The sequence below is a fragment of the Mauremys reevesii genome, linkage group 20 (genome assembly GCF_016161935.1).
Source record: "Mauremys reevesii isolate NIE-2019 linkage group 20, ASM1616193v1, whole genome shotgun sequence".
Lineage (NCBI taxonomy): Eukaryota > Metazoa > Chordata > Testudines > Geoemydidae > Mauremys > Mauremys reevesii.
Window position 1 is genome coordinate 2318942 of NC_052642.1, and position 22520 is coordinate 2341461.

Consider the following 22520-nt stretch of genomic DNA (forward strand, 5'->3'; position numbering starts at 1 on the left):
CCTTTTTACACACCCTGGAGAGTAGGACTTAAAAGATCTACAGCCTACATTTGTACTGCCGACAGGTATACAGAATAGCCAACAGCTAGCTGAGGACTACAAGAACAGTGCATGCTCAGAGCACCTTCTTACAGGGCTAGCTCTCAAGACGACCTTGTAAAGAGAGTGATTAAAACCCTAATAAGCTATTTGTTGGTTCTGGTTTCCACTGCATACCAGCAGGTTTCCAGTTTCAAATGTAGGAACCTTCACTGGGGAGGCTTGCACCTGGGCTAGAAAGGTTGTCAGCTTGACACCTGCTAATTTCTTAACAGTATATCCTCTTCCCCACTCCATCCCATTTACCATCATACCCTCAAGAGCTCACTAGTTACTTGAACAAGGTTGACTACAAACTTTGTACTGAGTCAGCATAGAAAGAAGAAGTGGGACCGCTAAACACTGAGGATGGAGTGGAGGTTAAGGATAATCTAGGCATGGCCCAATATCTAAACAAATACTTTGCCTCAGTCTTTAATGAGGAGCTTAGGGATAATGGTAGGATGTCAAATAGGAATGAGGATATGGAGGTAGATATTACCACATCCGAGGTAGAAGCCAAACTCGAACAGCTTAATGGGACGAAATCAGGGGGCCCAGATAATCTTCATCCAAGAATTTTAAAGGAACTGGCACATGAAATTGCAAGCCCATTAGCAAGAATTTTTAATGAATCTGTAAACTCAGGGGTTGTACCGTATGACTGGAGAATTGCTAACATTGTTCCTATCTTTAAGAACAGGAAAAAAGTGATCCTGGCAACTATAGGCCTGTCAGTTTGACATCTGTAGTATGTAAGGTCTTGGAAAAAATTTTGAAGGAAAAAGTATTCAAGGACATTGAGGTCAATGGTAATTGGGACAAAATACAACATGGTTTTACAAAAGGTAGATCGTGCCAAACCAATCTGATCTCCTTCTTTGAGAAGATAACAGATTTTTTTAGACAAAGGAAACGCAGTGGATCTAATTTACCTCGATTTCAGTAAGGTATTTGATATGGTTCCACATGGGGAATTAGCTAAATTGCAAAAGATGGGGATCAATATGAAAATTTAAAGGTGGATAAGGAACTGGTTAAAGGGGAGATTACAACGCGTCATACTGAAAGGTGAACTGTCAGGCTGGAAGGAGGTTACGAGTGGAGTTCCTCAGGGATCGGTTTTGGGACCAATCTTGTTTAATCTTTTTATTACTGACCTTGGCACAAAAAGTGAGAATGTGCTAATAAATTGTGTGGATAACACAAAGCTGGGAGGTAATGCCAATACAGAGAAGGACCAGGATATCGTACAGGAAGATCTGGATGACCTTGTAAACTGGAGTAACAGTAATAGGATGAAATTTAATAGTGAAAAGTGCAAGGTCATGCATTTAGGGATTAAATGACAAGAACTATTGTTATAAGCTAGGGAAGGCATCAGTTGGAAGTAACAGAGGAGGAGAAGGACCTCAGAGTATTGGTAGATCACAGGATGACTATGAGCCGCCAATGTGATATGGCTGTGAAAAAAGCTAATGCGGCCTTGGGATGCATCAGGCGAGGCATTTCCAGTAGAGATAAGGAGGTGTTAGTACCATTATACAAGGCACTGGTGAGACCTCAACTGGAATATTGTGTGCAGTTCTGGTCTCCCATGTTTAAGAAGGATGAATTCAAACTGGAACAGGTTCAGAGAATGGCTACTAGGATGGTCCGAGGAATGGAAAACCTGTCATATGAAAGGAGACTCAAAGAGCTCAGGTTCTTTAGCCTAACCAAAAGAAGGCTGAGGGGAGATACGATTGCTCTTTATAAATATATAGATATATCAGAGGAATAAATACCAGGGAGAAAGAGGAATTATTTAATATCAGTACCAATGTGGACACAAGAACAAATGGATACAAACTGGCTATCAGGAAGTTTACACTTGAAATTAGATGAAGATTTCTAACCATCAGGGGAGTTAAGTTCTGGAACAGCCTTCCAAGGGGAGAAGTGGGGGCAAAAGACATATCTGGCTTCAAGACTAAGCTTGATAAGTTTATGGAGGGGATGGTATAATGGGATAGCCTAATTTTGGCAATTAATTCGTCTGACTAGTAGTGGTAAATATGCCCAATGGCTTGTGATGGGATGTTAGATGGGGTGGGACTACAGGGAATTCTTTCCTGGGTGTCTGGCTGGTGAGTCTTGCCCACATGCTCAGGGTTTAGCTGATCGCCATATTTGGGGTCAGGAAGGCATTTTCCTCCAGGCCAGATTGGCAGAAGCCCTGGGGGTTTTCCAGCTTCCTCTGCAGCGTGGGGCACCGGTCACTTGCTGGAACGTGCTCTGCACCTTGAAGTCTTTAAATCATGATTTGAGGACTTCAATGGCTCAGACACAGGTTTGATACAGGAGTGGGTGGGTGAGATTCTGTAGCCTGCACCGTGCAGGAGGTCAGACCAGATGATTATAATGGTCCCTTCTGACCTTAAAGTCTATGATTCTAAAGCACTACTTTTGGCATCCTAACTGCTGATATGATATCGGATTAGGAGTATCAATTTGGTTTGACCATTACCATGGCTTGAAAACTCCATTCACCATTGACAAGTGAGAAGTTTGTCATGGCTCATGACAGAACACACACCATCAATTTCTATTGAATTTAAGTTTTCAGAAAATTACATTTCCAGCCCTTAAGATTGCAAAGAAAACCTCCAAATGGCAGCTGAACATACAATGAATGCAATTTGTGCCTGAGACTGCAGAGAGCTCCAGTGCCTCTGTCCCTGCTCAGAGCTTTCCCAACCAACACAGTGCAACCTACAATTCTGATCAGTTTCACTGCTGCTTCCCAGAACCATACAGGGCATAGTGAGACACAGTTTCAGCTTTTGCTGGTTGGGAAAGCTGAGAAAGGCATATTTTGAAGGAAGACTCTCTCATTGCTGCTGCCAGAATGCTCTGTGGGGCAAGGGGGAGAAATAGGTTTGTGGGAGATGAAGCTCTCTCTCTTCCAGTAGCCAGAGCAAGACAGGAAAGGCAGCAAGTTTGAGGTGCCTATCAGCCAGATGCTAATAAAAAGATGGAGCCCGTACAGGGGTGCTGTCCCCAAAAATCCCAGCAGCCCTGGTGGGTGCTGACTGCTCACTAAAGTATTGCCCAGGAAGCTCACTGGTGGGCACCCACCTCATTCTCCATATCAAGGTGTGATTGGTAGGTTCTGCCCTCTGGCTAGTACATGCCTGGGAAGTTTTTCGAGTCCTGTCAATTCCTATGTCTGACTGATTAAAAAGGACAGGGAAAGTCCTATATGCTGGGAAGAGCAGTTTCTGCACTTTGAGCTCTCCAAGATTTCTGTCGCTTTCCTCAAAGCATGGAAACTCATTTTTAAACAAGTCGGATCAGATTGCAAGGATTTTGTCCTGTTGGTAACTCCCTCCAATCACAACACAGCAATGCAAGTTGTAGAATAGTACTTAATTTCCCTATTCGCTGTAAAAATGTTACCTCCAGTGCCTAGTTGGGCCATTTCAATTAGAATGCAAAACAGCAAAGTCATTTGTAGGTAACATCCATGGCATCCGTCACTATACCTGAGCACTTTACAAATGATAAAGAGTAAAGCTTAACACAGTTATGAAGTAGGGAATATATTATTCCCATTTTAATGATTGAGAAACAGAGACTAAGTGATTTGCCTAAGATTACTACTTGTGGCAGAGTAAGAAGAGAACTTGGATCTCTTGACTTCCATTCATGTGCCACATTCCTCCTTCCTTTTAAATTGAGTTGAGGTTTTTCCATCTGAAGTGCATCATTATCCAAGATACCTTTTTCATGCTCAAATAACTCACACACTACTCAGTTTAATAACTGGGTTTTCAGATTAAGAGCTAATAATGAACACAAGTTTATGGGGAGGGTGCGGGGGGCAGAATGTTCCTACTCAAAAACAGAGGGCTATATCAAGCAGCAGAAACACTTGTTCTTACTAAAAACAGTCACATTGGAAGACAGCTTTTATTTTAAACTCAACATCCACAAAACAAACGGGTTTTATTTCCTGTTTGAAGCCACATCGCATAAAGAGGGCTCCTGGTTGACAGCTTCCTCATAAAGTAGGATTTGAACTGGTAAGCAAGGAATAAGAGCCTCATGGGGCACAAGATTTCATCCCCTCTCCTCTGATTATAGATGTTGACCCTAAAACTGACACCTATGGCAAAAACTGGGGTGACAGAAGCCACCACCCTGGTGGGTTGTTTTTTTTTAAAAACAGATTTTAGTGATAAATCAGCAGCAACAGGACTGACAAAAAGCTGGATGCAGAGTAGAGCACTTTACAAAGGTGAGAGAGGTTGCAAGGCAAGTAGACGGCAAGGACGGTGGAGTTGTCAAGAATGATGCAGAAAGAGGCTACTTATGAGGAAAGAAAGAGTGGTGAGACAACCAAAAGATGACATCAGAGTGGTTCTTGAAGAATGGGGAGCGGAGCAGCAGGCTTGGCATTAGCACAGAGATAGCAGCAGAAGCCATAGGACCAGAAGGGGTCTCCTACAGGGACAGCATAGAATCTCAAGGGATGACAACAGATATGGACAGGGCCTTAACAGGCTATGTGATTTGCTGCTGAATCTCAGTTTCATTTAAAACAAACTCTCCATAGGTTTCTAGCCTTTATGGTGGTGAAGGAAATTTCCACCTGAGACCCAATGCTGCATTTCCCTAGCTACATCTCTACTGGACAATTACAGTTGTGACTGAACTAGAGAAAGTTGCAAAAGTGCCATGTTTTCACACTGACAATCCTATTTTGGGTGCTCTCCCTGCACCGATCGTACAATGCTCTGCGCAGCTTAGGGTTGCCAACTTTCTAATATTTTAAAAAAGGACACACCAGCAGGAGTGCGGGAATCCCGCCCCCCACACACACACACTGCTTTTCCCCTCTCCTCTGGTCAGGAGGGACTTGCCTTTAGAGCCAGGGCTGGGAGCTGCAGCCACCTGTCACAGATAGGAGGCAACCAAGGCTGAGTAGGGGCTGGCACAGGTGATGACCCATCACCTCCCCCGCCTGCAGAAATCAGATTTTGATCTGACCAGACCCTGTTAGGTCCCCCGGACACCTGGACACCCTAGTGCAGATGCATGGTGTCTATGGTATATTTACACCATTTCTCATTGTTGATGTATTTGTTCCATTTTCTGATTCATCTGGTTCTTGTCCCACATGAGGAACCACTCAGTGGCATGGGGGGGGCCGAGGTTCCTCACACCTGGAAAATTGCATGAAACAGGGTCCACAGCTGCCTCCACACCTGGATTGATTCTGGGGACCTAGGGTTTATTACTACAATCACTGACACCTTTGGAAATCAGTGCTTGAGGGAACAGGAGCTTATTCTTTTTACCTGTGTTCAGCTGCTGCTACTTCTGCCATAAAATAAAAGGAAATAAATACTAGAATAAAAACTAACAGCTGTTCTTTCATTTTCCTCTATGATTCAGGCACGGGGTGGCCTGGGCCAGGTGATCCCAAGGAAGGCGACCCTTCCAGGCCTCTCTACCTGGCCTTCTGAATTCCTCAAACTCCATTCCCCTTCTTCATCTTCTACAATGGAGCCTATAGAGCAGAGGTGGGCAAACTACCGCCCACAGGCCACATCCGGCCCGCCGGCCCGTTCTGCCCAGCCTGAGCTCCTGGCCTGGGAGGCTAGCCCCCAGCCCCTCCCACGTTGTCCTCCCTCCCCTGCAGCCTCAGCTCACTGTGCCACGGGCGCAATGCTCTGGGCAGCGGAGCTGCGAGCTCCTGGGGCAGTGCAGCTGCAGAGCCCGGCCTGACCAGGTCTCTGTGCTGAGCAGTGCGTGGCTGTGCTCCAGCTAGGATTGCTGTTTTCCAACCCTCCCCATGTGTGAGAACTAGGAAGGTACTTTGTGGGGGATTTCTGAAGAGGCAAAACTGAAAGAAGAGGATCTGACACATAGCACACCAAATTTTGAGCTACTGGAGTAATATTAAAGCACCACATAGCTGTGGCTTTGAAAATCCTGCAGGCTGCACAATGCCTCACATCAAGAGAACTAGAGACCTTAATCGACACCTGCCATAAAATCCCTCATGGCCAGGTAACACTACTGGAAACGGAGAACTGAACTGATTACTTTTGTATCCCGTTCCCCCGCTCCCACACACACACACACTCCAGTACTCTAGTATTGTACCTCTCATTTGCCTCTCCTGTTGCTCCTTCTCTTTCTTGGCTTGAATGGCAAGAAGTCTCCTGCTTTTCACAGCACTGATCATATCTTCAGCCTCTATTTCCATCTGTTGCTCTGTTTTTACCATCTCAATTTTTTTCTTGTCATTCCTTCCCACCCCATTCTCATCTTTCCCATTCTCTTTGTTTTTAGCCTCCATTTCTTTCCGTTTCTGCTTTTCTGCTCTTTTCTTGTCATTCTCTTCCTTCAGCACAGCTAGCCGCTCCTTCCAAAGCTCAGCTGACATCTGCTGCTTTGCTTCCACATGGTCCTGCACGGAGTAAGTCATTAGGATTCGGTGGCAGAGTGCTGTGACTATCTGTAGCTTCTCCTCAGATGTCAGCTCAAAGAACTCTGATGTCTCCAACTTCTCCAAAAACTCATCTTGTACCTCATTATCCTCAAAGGTAGCTGAATCCTTGCTCTCATCTACGTTATCAGAAACCTCACTTTCCTCCTGCACATCTGACTTGCGTAGACACAGGCGGACAAGCTCAGAAACAGAATGCAAGGTAAGGGGGATTTCTGAGAGTTTCATTCCCAACTCAGCGTAGTCTTCGGCAATTTCATCCTGCAGCAGGGTCTGCAGAAGAATGACCAGCACTCGGTTCAAGTAGAGAAAGCCCCCTTTCTCTGCACACAGAGCCTCCATCAAGGAGACTGCTGTAATGGGATACTGAGCATCTGGCATCAGTAAGCCTGAGTAACAGCTCAGGAACTCCACCACCATGGCCACATCCCCAAAGAGAGTATTGGGAAGTCCTTCTGGAGTATCCACTAGTTTAAAAGCAGGCAAATTCTTTCCTTTAAGATCTTGGTCCTCATACCGCTTCTGCTTTTCCAGTTTTTCCTGCATCTCCTTTTCCTTCCGCTCTTTTGCTCTTTCCTTTAGTTTCTCTTTCAGCTTCTCCCGTTTCTTCTTCAGATACTCCTTGCGCTGTTCCTCTGTCATGGAAGCCCATTTCTTTTTGTGCTCTAAGAGTTCATAGCGTTTCTGTACTATCCCTCGCAACTCTTCAGGAAGGCGGGCACGGTCCTCATTTGAGAGTAGCCGGGCTGTTTTGGAGATGATGCAGGAAAGGGCACTTTTTTTATCCTCCCGGTCTTTGTTTTCCTTGTAATAGGCAATGAGGTGGAGCGCAGCAGGAGGAAGATGTTTCTGGGGTTTGCTGGAGGACCTGGGAGTCCCTGCTGAGCTCTTAGGAGTTCTAGACACCTTAGGGGTGCCTTTTGCCATGTCCAGTAGTGTCATTTGTTTCAGTTTCATCTTGGGATTCTTCAGACCTTTCCTGGGTGATTTTGATTTCCCAGGGGACTTCTGCCCATTCAGGACCCTTTTGCCTTTCAGTTTCTTGTCTAAGGATTTGTCGCTGCCCTTCCCTAGTCGGCTCCTCTTAGGAACGTGGAAGTCAGCACCAAGTTTGCCTGGAGACACTATTTTCATCACCTCCTCCAACTCCTCTTTGGAGGATTTTGGGTTCTTAGAGTTCTTCACTTTTAATGGAGAGCCAATAATAGATTTCTTCAAATGCACATGACACCACAGCGTAGGGCTCAGTGGCTGGCCCAGTGAAGATCCATCAGTTTTGGACTTCTTGGAGGGCTTTCTGTCAGGTGATCCAGAGCTCTTCCTTTTGGTTGAGGGGTTGAGAGTCATGTACTAGAATTTAAGAAGAGATATTAATATAAAACCAATCTAAGCAGGGGCAATGTCTGAAAAACCTTTCCCTGATAATTATTTTTAACAGGTAAGTTTAGTTCAGTTCCCTGTTCAGTTTAACAAGTAAGTTCAGTACACAGTATACTGAGGGACACACACACAGACCACTGCAATGGCTTTCAGTTTGCTATAGAGTTCCTCAGTTTATAAAGTTAACAGCCCATCTTAGGAGGATTTAACATTCAGCTTTCAAATTTGTTGTTTGTTAAGTTTGTTTGCTACAATGATGTTTTAAAGTTACTTCCAACTGAATTACATGAAAAAGCTTTGTAGTTTTCACAGATTTATGCATTTGTTTGCTTGAAAGTTTGTACGGTAAAAAGAGGACTCATTAGTTTCAGAGGCCTGCTCTGAAGGCTTTCCTGACAATATGAGGGTGGATTTGGAGGGTTTTTAGCCTTTGGAGTGATCCATTTGTCAATGCAGTTCTATTGTTCAGGACTGTTACCTAATCAATAGGACTACACAATTGTTTGTAGCATTTGTGTAGCTGTGTTGATCCCAGGATATCAGAGAGAGAAGGTGGGTGACAAGCCTTTTTCTTGGACCAACTTCTGCTGGTGAAAGCTCATTTGTCTCGTCCACCAACAGAAGTTGGTCCAATAAAGGACTACACAGTGGTAGTTTAGCGGCCTAATTTTTAAGGTGCTGTGATCACCCCCAGCTCCTATTGATTTCTGAGATTCAGGTCATGAGCATCTGGATGGGTTAATTTCAAAAACTCAAAAATAACAGAAGACTTGCAATAATATTTATAACCTCTGTGTTATAAATATTATTGCAACTATCAGAAGTCAGAGTGAAAAAGTTAAGGTTTTAGTAAAAATTCTGTCATGTCAAGCATAACAAAAGAAACAGGATGTTCAACATTCTAATAATTGCTATGATAAGGTACATATTTCAGATACAGTAAGCATGTGCCCATCATAATCAAGTTACCTTTCTCATAGCAATGTTGGCATTCTTATTTCCTGACTTCTGAATGTTTACTACTACATTAAGATTAACCATTTAATGAAAGTTTAGTTTTCTTTTAACACCCTTATTGCAGAGAGCTCCACTGAAGACAGCATATAAACATTGCAGGAGACCACCCACAGAGAAAGTTGTTTTCAGCATGATATTAGTGATAACCCTCATAACCATTTATGTTAGATATAAATGTGTGTCATGTGTGCCAGTTGAACATGCTGACAGCTCAAAGTTATTTTGGCAGAACTGAGGCACAAATCCTAGATTGGTTTGTCCTCCAACAATTTCAGATTTTAAAATTGTTTGAATTTACCTCTGGGCTAAGGCCACGCATGGAAAACTTCCTCCCTAAAGATTCTCAGAGTTGTGATTATGAAAGTCCTGAAGTAATCTTAACTACTACATTAATTCCCAGGCACTTTCAGTGTTATTCTTTCTACCCCACAGGGTAATGAAGGCCCTTATGTGCCATTCAGCTGATATAAGCAGCGCTTGTTTCCACTTAAGAGAAGTTACAGGGGTGAAGAGTCATTTGCTTTTACTCTCCCTTAAGTCAGTTACATTCTGCCTCTTGAACATAGGAAATGGCTATGGTATATAGACTCAGATTGTAGGGCTGGAAGGGACCTCGAGAGGTCATTGAGTTCAGTCCCCTGCCCTCATGGCAGGACCAGATACTGTCCAGACATCCCTGATAGACATTTATCTAACCTACTCTTAAATATCCCCAGAGATGGAGACTCCACAACCTCCCTAGGCAGTTTATTCCAGTGTTTAACCACCCTGACAGTTAGGAACTTTTTCCTAATGTCCAACCTAAACCTCCCTTGCTGCAGTTTAAGCCCATTGCTTCTTGTTCTATCCTTAGAGGCTAAGATGAACAAGTTTTCTCCCACCTCCTTATGACACCCTTTTAGATACCTGAAAACTGCTCTCATGTCCCCTCTCAGTCTTCTCTTTCCCAAACTAAACAAACCCAATTCTTTCAGCCTTCCTTCGTAGGTCATGTTCTCTAGACCTTTAATCATTCTTGTTGCTCTTCTCTGCACCCTCTCCAATTTCTCCACATCTTTCTTGACATGCACAGCCCAGAACTGGGCACAATATTCCAGTTGAGGCCTAACCAGCGCAGAGCAGAGCAGAAGAATGACTTCTCGTGTCTTGCTCACAACACACCTGTTAATGCATCCCAGAATAATGTTTGCTTTTTTTGCAACAGCACCACACTGTTGACTCGTATATAGCTTGTAGTCCACTATAACCCCTAGATCTCTTTCTGCCATACTCCTTCCTAGACAGTCTCTTCCCATTCTGTATGTATGAAATTGACTATTCCTCCCTAAGTGGAGCACTTTGCAATTGTCTTTATTAAACTTCATCCAGTTTACCTCAGACCATTTCTCCAATTTGTCCAGATCATTTTGAATTATGACCCTATCCTCCAAAGCAGTTGCAACCCCTCCCAGTTTGGTATCATCTGCAAACTTAATAAGCGTCCTTTCTATGCCAATATCTAAGTCATTGATGAAGATACTGAACAGAGCCGATCCCAAAAGAGACCCCCGCGGAACCCCATTTGTTATACCTTTCCAGCAGGATTGGGAACCATTAATAACAACTCTCTGAGTACGGTTATCCAGCCAGTTATGCACCCACTTTATAGTAGCCCCATCTAAATTGTATTTGCCTAGTTTATTGATAGGAATATCATGCGAGACTGTATCAAATGCCTTACTAAAATCTAGGTATATCACATCCACAGCTTCTCCCTTATCCACAAGACTTGTTATCCTATCAAAGAAAGCTATCAGATTGGTTTGACACGATTTGATCTTTACAAATCCATGCTGGCTATTCCCTATCACTGTACCACCTTCCAAGTGTTTGCAGATGATTTCCTTAATTACTTGCTCCATTATCTTCCCTGGCACAGAAGTTAAACTAACTGGTCTGCAGTTTCCTGGGCTGTTTTTATTTACCTTTTTTATAGATGGGCACTAGATTTGCCCTTTTCCAGTCTTCTGGAATCTCTCCCATCTCCCATGATTTTCCGAAGATAATAGCTAGAGGCTCAGACACCTCCTCTATTAGCTCCTTGAGTATTCTAGGATGCATTTCATCAGGCCCTGGTGACTTGCAGGCATCTAACTTTTCTAAGTGATCTTTAATTTTTTTTATTTTATCTTCCAAACCTACCCCTCTTCCCATTAGCATTCACTATGTTAGTTAGGCATTCCTTCAGACTTTTCGGTGCAGACCAAAACAAAGAAGTCATTGAGCATCTCTGCCATTTCCAAGTTTCCTGTTACTGTTTCTCCCTCCTCACTGAGCAGTGGGCCTACCCTGTCCTTGGACTTCCTCTTGCTTCTAATTCCTTCTTGTTTCCCTTTATTCCTGTAGCTAGTTTGAGCTCATTTTGTGCCTTTGCCTTTCTAATCTTGTCCTTACATTCCTGTGTTGTTTGCCTATATTCATCCTTTGTATACCCTGAGTGCCATGTGGATGCCTACGCTGAAAAGAGCACCATGGCCAGCCTAAGCCGATTCAGACTTGCAGGACTTGGGCTGCAGAACTATAAAATTGCAGTGTATACGTTTGGACTCTAGCTTGTAGCCCAGGCTCCAGGACCCTGCCGGAGGGGAGGGTCCCAGAACCAAGGCTCTAGCCAGAGTCCGAACTACACTGCAATTTTATAGCCCTGCAGACCTTGCTCGAGTCAGCTGATGCAGGCCAACTGCGGGTGTTTTACTGAAGGTATGTTTACGCTGCAGACTTCAGAGAGGGAAACAGCATAGGTGAAAATTTTGACTTTACATTGTCTGGGACTATTAAGATGTTTTACAAGATTACAAACAACTGTAACAACCCACAGTAGAAAGTCCAGTCTTTCATAACCTATCAGGGTTAACTCTACTTTGGCAGTATCAATGTAGATGCTCTTAGGATTAGTAAACTTTCCCCAAGCATTGGTCCAGGACCAGCGATCAAAAAGGTTTCTATTCCATACTTTGATACAACTGTCAAGCCAGAGGAGAACATTGTCCCTGCAGGCTCTTTTGTACTTGCATAACTATAGATAACTGATTTTTTCCCCCCCCTAAGTAGCTACATTTGGCAACACGTTGTCCGTCAAATCAACATATGTTTTAGGCATTTCTTTACAAGAAGAGAACAAATCTATGTTGGGGAAATTTCTGAGAAGTAAGAGCAGTCAGATGTTGACATTTTTTTTTTCCTGTCAAGCTCTCGGTATTTAACTTTAGCTCCTATGTCCTGTCTTCACTCGCCAGTTCTCCAGACAGTATGCTACCCCACTTCCCTTCCTAGAATTTGCCAGTAAAAGTTCTAAGAAACCAGAAATTGGCTATGGCAAAAATTCTCTAACATTTCAACAGATGGACCTTATTAAGGTCAGGACTCCCTAAATATTTACAGTGAAATATAAAACAATGTTAAGCTTCTCCCACAGATTCAGTTTTACTGTTTCCTAATAGGAAGTAACTAGAAGAGGCAGTGAATGGTATGAAAGTAACAGCAGCTTCCTCCCCCAAAAAGTAAAACTGATTACAACAGATTTGCAAGTTTTTTGCTACACTTGTTCAACAGAATGTACTGTAGGCCCTCCATTGAGAGTACAGGCACAACACTGGTGTCTCAGGCTCAAATACCATCTCAAGCTGACCAGGGCTAAGAGTTTCATAAAAACAGTGCTCTTGTTCTAGGGACAGCTAATGCACTATTTACCAAAGACTTGCAGCAGTGTAGATAAGTCCCTGCAAGTTCAAATAGAATAAAATTCTTTACATTGATAGCATGCCTCCTTTGGTGCTTTGAATGCTAACCACCTTTAATGCTTTGAGTAAATACTTTTTAATTATGTATTTTTAGTAACTGAATGCCCCAAATACTACAGCAAATTAAGAGGCAGTCTGCATATTAATGATTTTATATTAATCTTTCCTTTAAATGAACCTACACCAGACTTCTATGTGAGCCTAAATATTCCTGTTAGAGCACGGAGCCACCCAACTAGGGCAGGCAGAAAGATGTAAGGAAATCCCTTTTTGTTATAGGGTGCAGTTTTACTAAGTTTGAATCATGCTAGAATTATTCCATAAAGGAAAAACACAGGACTTTCCCAACATGCACACCTCCCAAGGGCAGATTCTGTGCTCCAGCAGGGTTTCAACACGGTGTATATTGAGGCAATGGTACAATAGTTAGCCCTTTTGGGGGTGAGGGATGAGTCTTGTTTAACCTCAATACTGAAAGCCCCTGCTTTGTGGAATAGTCAGTACATGTGATAATTGCCACAGAGTTGCCAGAAGTAGCTCCCTCAGTTAAGGGATGGCAAGCCAGCATCTAGGATAACACGCCAATAGAATAGATTATCTATCTAGTCTAGTGGCAGTATGGTCCAAACGTAGGGCACATGACTGGGAGATTCAAGTCCTATTTTCAGCTCTGCCACTGACATAACGCACTCGGGCAAATCACTTCACCTCTACACCGCGATTTCCCACTTATAAAAGAGGGTAATCCTGGCCTTCCTTTGTAAAGTATTTTAAAATTTGTGAATCCAGCACACTATATGAAAGTATTAATTCTGCAGGGACTATGGAAATACAGTTACAAAACCAAAATATTTAATATCTCAACTACAATCTCTAAACTACGATAACTGGATAAATGATTCAGTAATTCACACTACTGGATAAAGGTTAGTTTTCTCCTATGTAGTAAACTCCTGACATCTCAAGTTAGCTTCAACAGTTGGGATTTATATTGCTTGTCTAAGGCAAAGAAAAAATGCAATCATGGTAATTGTGCCACTAGATTTTCAGTGTCTTGTGTCGGGGCAAAAACCTCTAAATGAAATAAGTTAATGAAATAAACACATTGCCTTACAATAGTATTTGTAGGTCTCCTTTACCCACATTTTCTATACTTCAATGTTTCACAAACAAGTATGTTTTCTGGATGGCTAGGGGATTGAGACAAAAATTGTTGAGAGTGACCACCTAGAAAAAAGCAACATTTATTGCATTGATCTGTTGCTGACAATATTGTGTCCAGCTAAACTTATTTTTCTTCTTATCCAAGAGTGGGGGCTCCTTATATAATTGCCACTGATTGGCAAGGAGAAATGCCATTTACAATAGACTTCATCGGACGTTAATTCTGCCTGATGACCCCAGAACTACAGGCTTCTCACCTAGGTCCACTCCTTAAGAGGGATTAAGACCTCCCACTCCAGCCAGCCTTTTCAAAGATGACTATTTTAGGTGCTCATCTAAAGTTGCCTTAATAGCGCTGATTTTCAGAAAGTGCAGGGCTTTCAGTCTGAAAACTAAGCCCCTACAAGATGTCTCAAGTTTGGAGCCTCCAAAAAAAATTATTCACTTGAAAATCTTGGCCAGTGTCTCTTCCATACCCCCAGCCCTACCCTGCAAGCAGATTTTTAAATGCGCATTCTTACCTTATGTGGGTCTAGCAGAAAGTCACTAAATTTACTGGGAAGAGAGTACTTCTTCACTAATTCATCTTCTACCACCCATGGAGAATTCTCGCCTGTGCCAGCCCGTAGTGCATTATGGCGGATGAAATACCTCAGGATTTCTTTGTTGGGTGGTCGCTCTGTACGGATTAAGCTATCTGCTGGCACATTGCTGATTATCTTTGAAACATCACACCAAGACAGATTAGTAACATTCAATGTTTATATAGTCTCTCAAACAACAACACACAGCACAAGAGCACAGGTATGGTACACTACATCACCTCTTACCCCTTTCTTTGTGTGACCACCACCAATGCAACCTCAGATTCAAACAAATAGCGCTTGTAGCACTGAGAGTTGAGAGAAGTTGGTGGGATGTTCAATTAGCTAAAAACTGTCACTGAAGTATTTGAAATGTTAACTTACGTTGCAGATTCCTTGCCAAAGTCTACTACTTTGTTTTGGCGACAATGCTCAATCATTAATATTTGGTTAAAGAAAAGAGACTAGTTTATCAAAACCTTTTTGGGACCAGGGGAGTTACTCTGCAAGCTGTAATCATTAGTTTCAAGTCATTGCTGCCTTCCTATCAGGATTACATCACCTAGTGAACAGCTGATAGAAAGCATGCAGCAGTGCTGCAAACCACAGTGCATCCTGAAGTGTAATTAGCTTTGATGTCACTCAAAATATCACTGGTTAATTAAATATAAGCATCAGAGGGGTAGCCGTGTTAGTCCATATCCACAAAAACAATGAGGTGTCTGGTGGCACCTTAAAGACTAACATTTATTTGGGCATAAGCTTTCATGGGTAAAAACCCACTTCTTCAGATGCAGTTACAATATAAGCAGTTACTCTTGGTCACTTCTACAAGCAATACCAGGAGGGATGAGCTAGAGTGCTGATGAGAAGCACAATTGGGAAAGTAACTGAAATACTTTCCTAATGGATTGTATATTCTAAATGGACAACCCACCCTAAATTCTCAATTACCGAGGGACAATCTTCACTCATTGATATATTTCGCTTTACACAAACAACTCTACAACTTTTTATTAGTGATGTACCCGAATATTTGGATGCTAATATCTAAATGGTACTATTAAATTTATTCACCTAAATTTAGGTTACTGCTGATTATGTACTATATGTATCTTATGACTTTTAAGACAAACTTTGCATTTGTGGACAATCTAAGCACTATACTCACATGTACAGACACTCTTTTCTTAACCTGTGTATTACTTTTTTTTCTTTTTTTTACATTAGCTTTAATAAAAAAATGTATATCACTGGCCAGGTTTCATCAACCAATTGGCAGACAGATCAGAGATTAGCCAGTTAACAGCCATCTTACTCACCAAGGCTTCAGACAACATTTCTATACAATACTGAATGTGGTTAAAAGAATCTTCACTGCTGCTTGATGGCACATAGGGGTTATTTATTTCATCCTTTTCTGTCACACTGCATAGTAGAAGATTCATACAGGCAACTCACCTTATCTTCATTTTGCAGCTTGACATCATATTTGTGTGGCAGGAACTTAGGTGGCACCCACTTCTTCTCTTCCTTCTTCAGAGAAGTAGGAAGTTTCCGAGGGGACCTACGTGCCCGGTCACCTGATCAACCAGAAGACAGACAGTTATTGATTCACTGCTGAGACAGACCGACTAAGGGCTATAGAATTAAAAAAAGACTACAGTCATACCATTAACAGATCATGCTTAGACTTGTCACATGTTCCTTTAATGCCCCCCAGTCTTTCAAGTTCCCTCAGTAAAGCACCTAGGACACCTTAACATGCATGAGGGACCACCACTGAGCCCATCTTCACAGTGGTTTGCCTATAACCATCTACACATAGAGAGGACGGTTTTATAGGGATCTAGTCCTCTACACCTGCTCAGACCCTTTAAGCTGGTCACCAATAGATAAAATTGGTCAGTGTTACTGCCAAAAGCTCTAGTTGTGAAACTGATACTTAGATGCACCATTCACTTATCCCTCCCAGCAGTATCTAGCAAATGCAGTGGCCTTGCTAAAGTAGATGATCACATCCCAGAAGAACTGTAGTACTAATCACAACAGGGCAAGACTGAAGTTTTAAGTATTGATTTCTCAGTGGTGTTTTCGGTGTGCCATTTTAACAACCAACTAGAGCTAGTGAATTTGATCAGATCACTTATATCTGGAAATAAATTCCACCACGGAGACTTACTACAAACTAATGGTACAGAATAAGCTAACTTTAATGGTCTTAAATGGCTTATGAAAATGTGAGCAAGAATTCTAAGTTGTTACGTTTCTGAGAAAAGATGTTATCAGGAGAGTGAGTGGGTCAGCTGTCTTCAACACAAGATGTTCAGTCTATCGAAATACGCATATTACAATTGTTAAGTTGCTCAAAGGAATAATGACAACTACTAGAATGAACAGATGTGTATTTCTTGACCAGAAAACAGCCAGAAGTTTGTCTTTCCTAAAAAAAATCTCTTATTAAAAAAGAACTTACTGTGGAAGACCATCCCCAAGTTTTATTTTTACATTCATTGCTATGAATTAAAAAAAAGAGAAAAAATAGATCATGTTTGTGTACTTAGGCAAATTCTAGACCAGGGATGGTCAACCTGTGGCTCCGGAACCACATGCGGCTCTTCAGAAGTTAATATGCGGCTCCTTGCATAGGTGCTGACTCCGGGGCTGGAGCTACAGGTGCCAACTTTCCACTGCTCAACCCCAGGCCCCTGCCCCTTCCTCTTTGTCTGCTGCACCCTTGCCCCTCCCCTCTCCATCCCAGAGCCTCCTGTACACTGCGAAACAGCTGATCACGGCAGGCAGGTGGCACAGGGAGTGGGGACGGGAAGCGCTGATCAGCAGGAGGTGCTGAAGTGGCGGGGTGGAGAGCAGGCTGCTGAAGTATTACTGTAGCTCTTTGCTAAATACTGGCTTCTTCTCAGGCTCAGGTTGGCAACCCCTGCTCTAGACCTAGGCTAGAAAGACTACAAATAGACATAATGGTGTATAGAAAACATTATGGTTTTAACAAACTTAGCACCTCTAGACACTAACAATTAAAGCACATCATACAAATATCAAAGATAAATCCCTAGCAACAGACCATCCACACATCAATATGTCAACAAAATCATAACATTGCCACATCTAACCAACTTTATCCCTCACTCCACTTACAATCTGGATGCAAAGGGGAAAAAAGATGACATTGTAGTCTGCTCAGAAGGCAGCTAAGATCTGGTAGACAATGTCAATGAGGAACAAGTACCTAAACTGAGGTTTTCTTTGTAACTCAAGGACCTCCTGATGCCGACTGGCAGAAGGCACAGTGATACACAGATCCCTGGGTTCACCAAAATAATGTCATGTGAGGTCTCTAATGAAAGCATGTGTCACATTGGTCATCAATCATTGTGAGATGTATGTATGGAACATATATGAGAAGTCATATAGATATGTTGAAAATTATGTTCTCTAGGCCTTGTAGGTAAAGGCAGGTCACTCACAGGTGCCTTGAGACAAACTTTTCCAGACAAGAAATGGGAGACACTTATTCCTCTGCTGGACCACTGCATATTGTGTGTGTCTTACAACAAAAGTCTACTAGCACAGTGGCTCTCAACCTTTCCAGACTACTGTATCCCTTGTAGGAGTCTGATTTGTCTTGCGTACCCCCAGGTTTCACCTCACTTAAAAATTACTTGCTTACAAAATCAGACACAAAAATACAAAAGTGTCACAGCACACTATTACTGAAAAATGGCTTACCAACTCATTTTTACCATATAATTATATGGTAAATCAATTGGAATATAAATATTGCACTTGCATTTCAGTGTATAGTATATAGAGCAGCATAAAGTCATTGTCTATATAAAATTTTAGTTAGTGCTTTTTATGTAGCTTATTGTAAATCCAAGCAAATATCTAGATGAGTTGATGTACCCACAGAAGACATCTGCGTACCCCCAGGGGTACTCATACCACTGGATGAAAACCACTGTAGTAGCATACTGAGTCAAGTGCTAATGAAGGGCTTGGAGACTTCAGAAGGAAATTAATAGGAAAAGGTAAACAACAGAGGAAGATGTGGGGGGGGAGGGACAGATGGACAGTTTTCAGGTAAAGATCAGAGATCTGGTACATCTTGGGGTGCAGTGAGACACACTGGCATCCTTAAATCTGCAAAGAAACTGCAAGAAAACTTGATCTTATGAAAGGAGATCTCAGCCATCCTGGTTAACAATGCTGGGAGAAGAATTTGGTGTAAGCTAGGGGAATGTCCTGTGAGTTAAGTTTAGGCTCTAGAAAGCAGGTTATGATTTTGGTTTATATGTAAGCATTTGTTTCTACTATTCTTACTTTCTATTATTTGAATCTCCGTTCTTATGTATATTTATAGTGAAAAAAAGAATAAGTTTATTATCAAGTGCTGTTTGTTAAGCAGAGTGGTGATCCTGAGTTAAAACTAGTAAGCTGGTGTGTACTAGAAGCATTATCTAAAGTTGTATCTGTTTGGGAGTAGTTATTCTGTGAGTGCCGAGTAGAACAGGGGCTGGGCACTCCAGAGAAATGCTTGAAGGGCTTGGTGTGTACTTACTGCTTGCCTGTAGAGGGACGGCAGAGCCAGAGAAGGTAATACTTGTGTTGCCTGTGGCCAGCGTTGTCAGGGACCTGACCCCTGGCAGGTATAGAGAAGACACTCTCATGCTAAGGGCAGGTAGTAGCAAGGTGCCTCACAACCCTGGGAAGCATCACACCCTCACAGAAAAATATTATGCAAGAGGGAAAATCTCTCCTTTTTAAACCAGGGGACCATAAGCTCAAATATTTCAGCTGATTCTATCTACAGCACTATTGCATGGTGAGAGAATCAGTCTCCAACAGCCAGGTCTTAAAGCATTGTGGCTTTACAAGTTATGCAGCCAACACTTCGAAGATTAATAAGGAGGCATTGTGGATTAGATTAAATAGCACAGGTATAATGTGCTCTCTGCATGAAGTACCATTTAATAAATGGACAGCCACATTCTGCACTAGCTTTAGTTTCCAGAGTCTAAAAGGCTGTGCCCCATGTACAGCACATTACACTAGCTTGGTCTTGAAGTGAAAGGCCCAGAACACAGTAGCAGAGGCCTGAGAGAAGATCAGATAGGAAGAGAGGCACTCTTGGCTGCTCAGGATGCATAAGTCATAAGTTGGTCTTATGCATTTGTTCTACAAATATTTGTTAACATTGCCCCTGGAAATTTCCACTACTTGCATTCGAAGTGGGTATTCGCCCACGAAAGCTCATGCTGCAAAACGTCTGTTAGTCTATAAGGTGCCACAGGATTCTTTGCTGCTTTTACAGATCCAGACTAACACGGCTCCCCCTCTGATACTGTTAAAATATTAACAGTATTACTGACTTATAGTCATAGAAGGGACATTACCATATTATGTTTTTAATGATCAAGAGCACAATGAAAGTTGTGTGCAAAACATTTCATCCCAGATCCTCAATAGGTATTCAGGCAGCTAACTCCCATTGATTTCAGTGGAAGTTAGGAGCCTAAATAGCTTGGAGGATCTGGGTCTTAGAAAATGAAAGCAGAGAACTGAATGAGCAGAACTCAGTGTCTGAAAGCTAAGACACATTTTGGCTGTGGATACATTGACTACATATAATAAAGGTTAGAGTTAAAAATGCGACCACATTTTTAGGCATTACAATCTGATTTTAAAAAAAGTCTTCTACAGGTATAAGTTATTCTCCAGCAAGACCTGGATTAACCAAACGGCGTTAACACTCTAAAACATCCAAATGAAGCTGTCTCCTTTTGTTTACCAAATGTTTTGGATAGTCCAAAAACGTTTTGTGACTGCTACAGTTCAGGTTATATAACTGTTTCCAATGGCTCACAGTGAGTCTTAGAAAAACACTTTTCACGCTGAAGTTTAATACTTTGCCTCTGTTCAGATTTTTTTGGCTCACTTTCTTAGACGTTTCATTCATTTTTAAACAAGTGGAAATAGCCTTTGAGGAGCAATACTCAGCCTTGCTCCAGAGAAAGTTGCTTTTGATTTAACTGCATTGTGACTATACAGTAAATTTTTTTCACTAAACTTGTGAAGAGTACCCCCACAGACTTGTGCACATGTACACAAAATTCATAAAACGGCTTAAATGCTAATAAAATTAGTTTTTCAACATTAGCAGAGTTAAAAGTATGGCTTCCCAGCTGCCTGAAGTCTCCTAACCTGACAAATTCAGCTGCCCAGCCTGCTTATTCCCATTCCATGATGGTGAAGCTACAAAGGCATGCAGGACTGCAAGCCTTGTTTGCGCACCTTAGGAGTCCCTTCCAGCTGCACAACTCATATGATAGACAAAAGGGGGGGCTTCTCCCCAAGCCCTAGTGCAGGGATGGGCAAACTACAGCTAAGGGGCCGCATTCGGCCGTCCAGATGTTTAAATCTGGCCGTCGAGCTCCCGCCGGGGAGTGGGGCCCGGGGCTTGCCCCGCTCAGCGCGGCTCCCAAAAGCAGCAGCATGTCCCGCCTCTGGCTCCTACATGTAAGGGCAGCCAGGGAGTTCAGCGCGCTGCCCCCACAGCTCCCATTGGCTAGGGGGAGCCGGAGGGAAAACATGTCGCTACTTCTGGGAGTTGCTTGAGGTAAACACCGCTGGAGCCTGCACCCCTGACCCCCTCCCATGTCTCAACCACCTGCCCCAGCCCCTGATCCCCTTCCTGGCCTCCGAACCCCTCTGTCTCAGCCTGGAGAAACCTCCTGCACCCCCAACCCCTCATCCCCAGCCCCACCCCAGAGCCCGCACCCCCAGCCCTCACCCCTCCTCCCCTGCACCCTAACCCCCTGCCCCAGCCTGGAGCCCCATCCTGCACCCTGAACTCCTCATTTTTGGCCCCACCCCACAGCCCTAGCCAGGACCCTCACCTCCTCCCACACTCCAACTCCCAATTTCATGAGCATTCATGGCCCACCATACAATGTCCATACCCAGACGTGACCCTCGGGCCAAAAAGTTTGCCCACCTCTGTCCTAGTGTCTGTAGGACAGGGGATGCCTACTGCAGATTAGATATATCCAGGTATAGTGCATGTTGATTCTATGACAGGAACCTCTGCAAGGCAACAGGGCTTCAAACCCAAGAGCTGAAGCTGCTTTATTTATCCCTTTTACCAAAAAAAAAAAAAGGGGGGGGGCAGGATGAGTGCCAAGAAAATGCTAAGGTTTACTCTGCCCCCTTGTGTATATTCCATTAACTGAAGTTGGCATATATACCAGATGTTTTCATTACTACATTTGTAAGTACAGTACAGTAAGCATTTTATATTTATTTTCAAGGACTCTGGAACTCAGCTAAGTATTATAACATCACATGGGTATCTAAAATTGTAGAAAAATTGCATTGTTACTATTTCTCATACAATGTATCAGCCATGTAATTAAAAGAATATTGTGCATTCACACAAGAGAGCAGAGTTAAAGTTGCATGCACATGCTTAATATTGAGAGTTTAATGGTGTACTCTTACTGTTTCTATTAAGAGATTATTTTGTATGGAATTATATACTCAGCACCTTTGATAATTTCAAAGAGTTTTACAATGTTAAATTTCTATTTACAGTGTGCATCATCCTTATTTTACAAGTGGGTAACTTTAAACAGAGATTAGACCAGTCACTTTACCAAAGTCAGAGGCAGAACCAGAATAAAACTCAGGAGTCTTAACTCTTCTGACATAACCACAAAGCCATATTGAAGCACAGAGGGCTAGGCTGTGTTCCTCGAACAGCCCCATTCAGAAGTTAACTGATTTGGGGTTTCTGTGCTCATGTAATATTTTGTTTAATGAAGTTTTGGCAAACACACTATGAATAAAACAAATATATTCCACAATTTCTAGCCAATTACTGCCCAATGACAAGCATTTGCTGTTTCTTCCTTCCTCGCTAACTAAATTACTGTGCTTTAGCCCCATTCTAAGCATTACTAATGCAGCAATTTGTTTCATACATTGATTGGCTATGTC

General features: G+C 42.6%; 1 protein-coding gene across 1 annotated transcript in view; it reads right to left on the reverse strand.

Annotated features, from left to right (window-relative positions):
* Positions 1–22520, reverse strand: part of BAZ1B (bromodomain adjacent to zinc finger domain 1B) — an 80415-nt gene that overhangs the window by 39301 nt on the left and 18594 nt on the right. The window contains exons 5-7 of the mRNA XM_039507582.1: positions 15966–16087; positions 14442–14639; positions 6235–7930 (exon numbers count right to left, since the gene is read on the reverse strand). Of these exons, the coding sequence (XP_039363516.1) occupies positions 6235–7930; positions 14442–14639; positions 15966–16087 (2016 nt within the window). The remainder of the gene's footprint in view (positions 1–6234; positions 7931–14441; positions 14640–15965; positions 16088–22520) is intronic.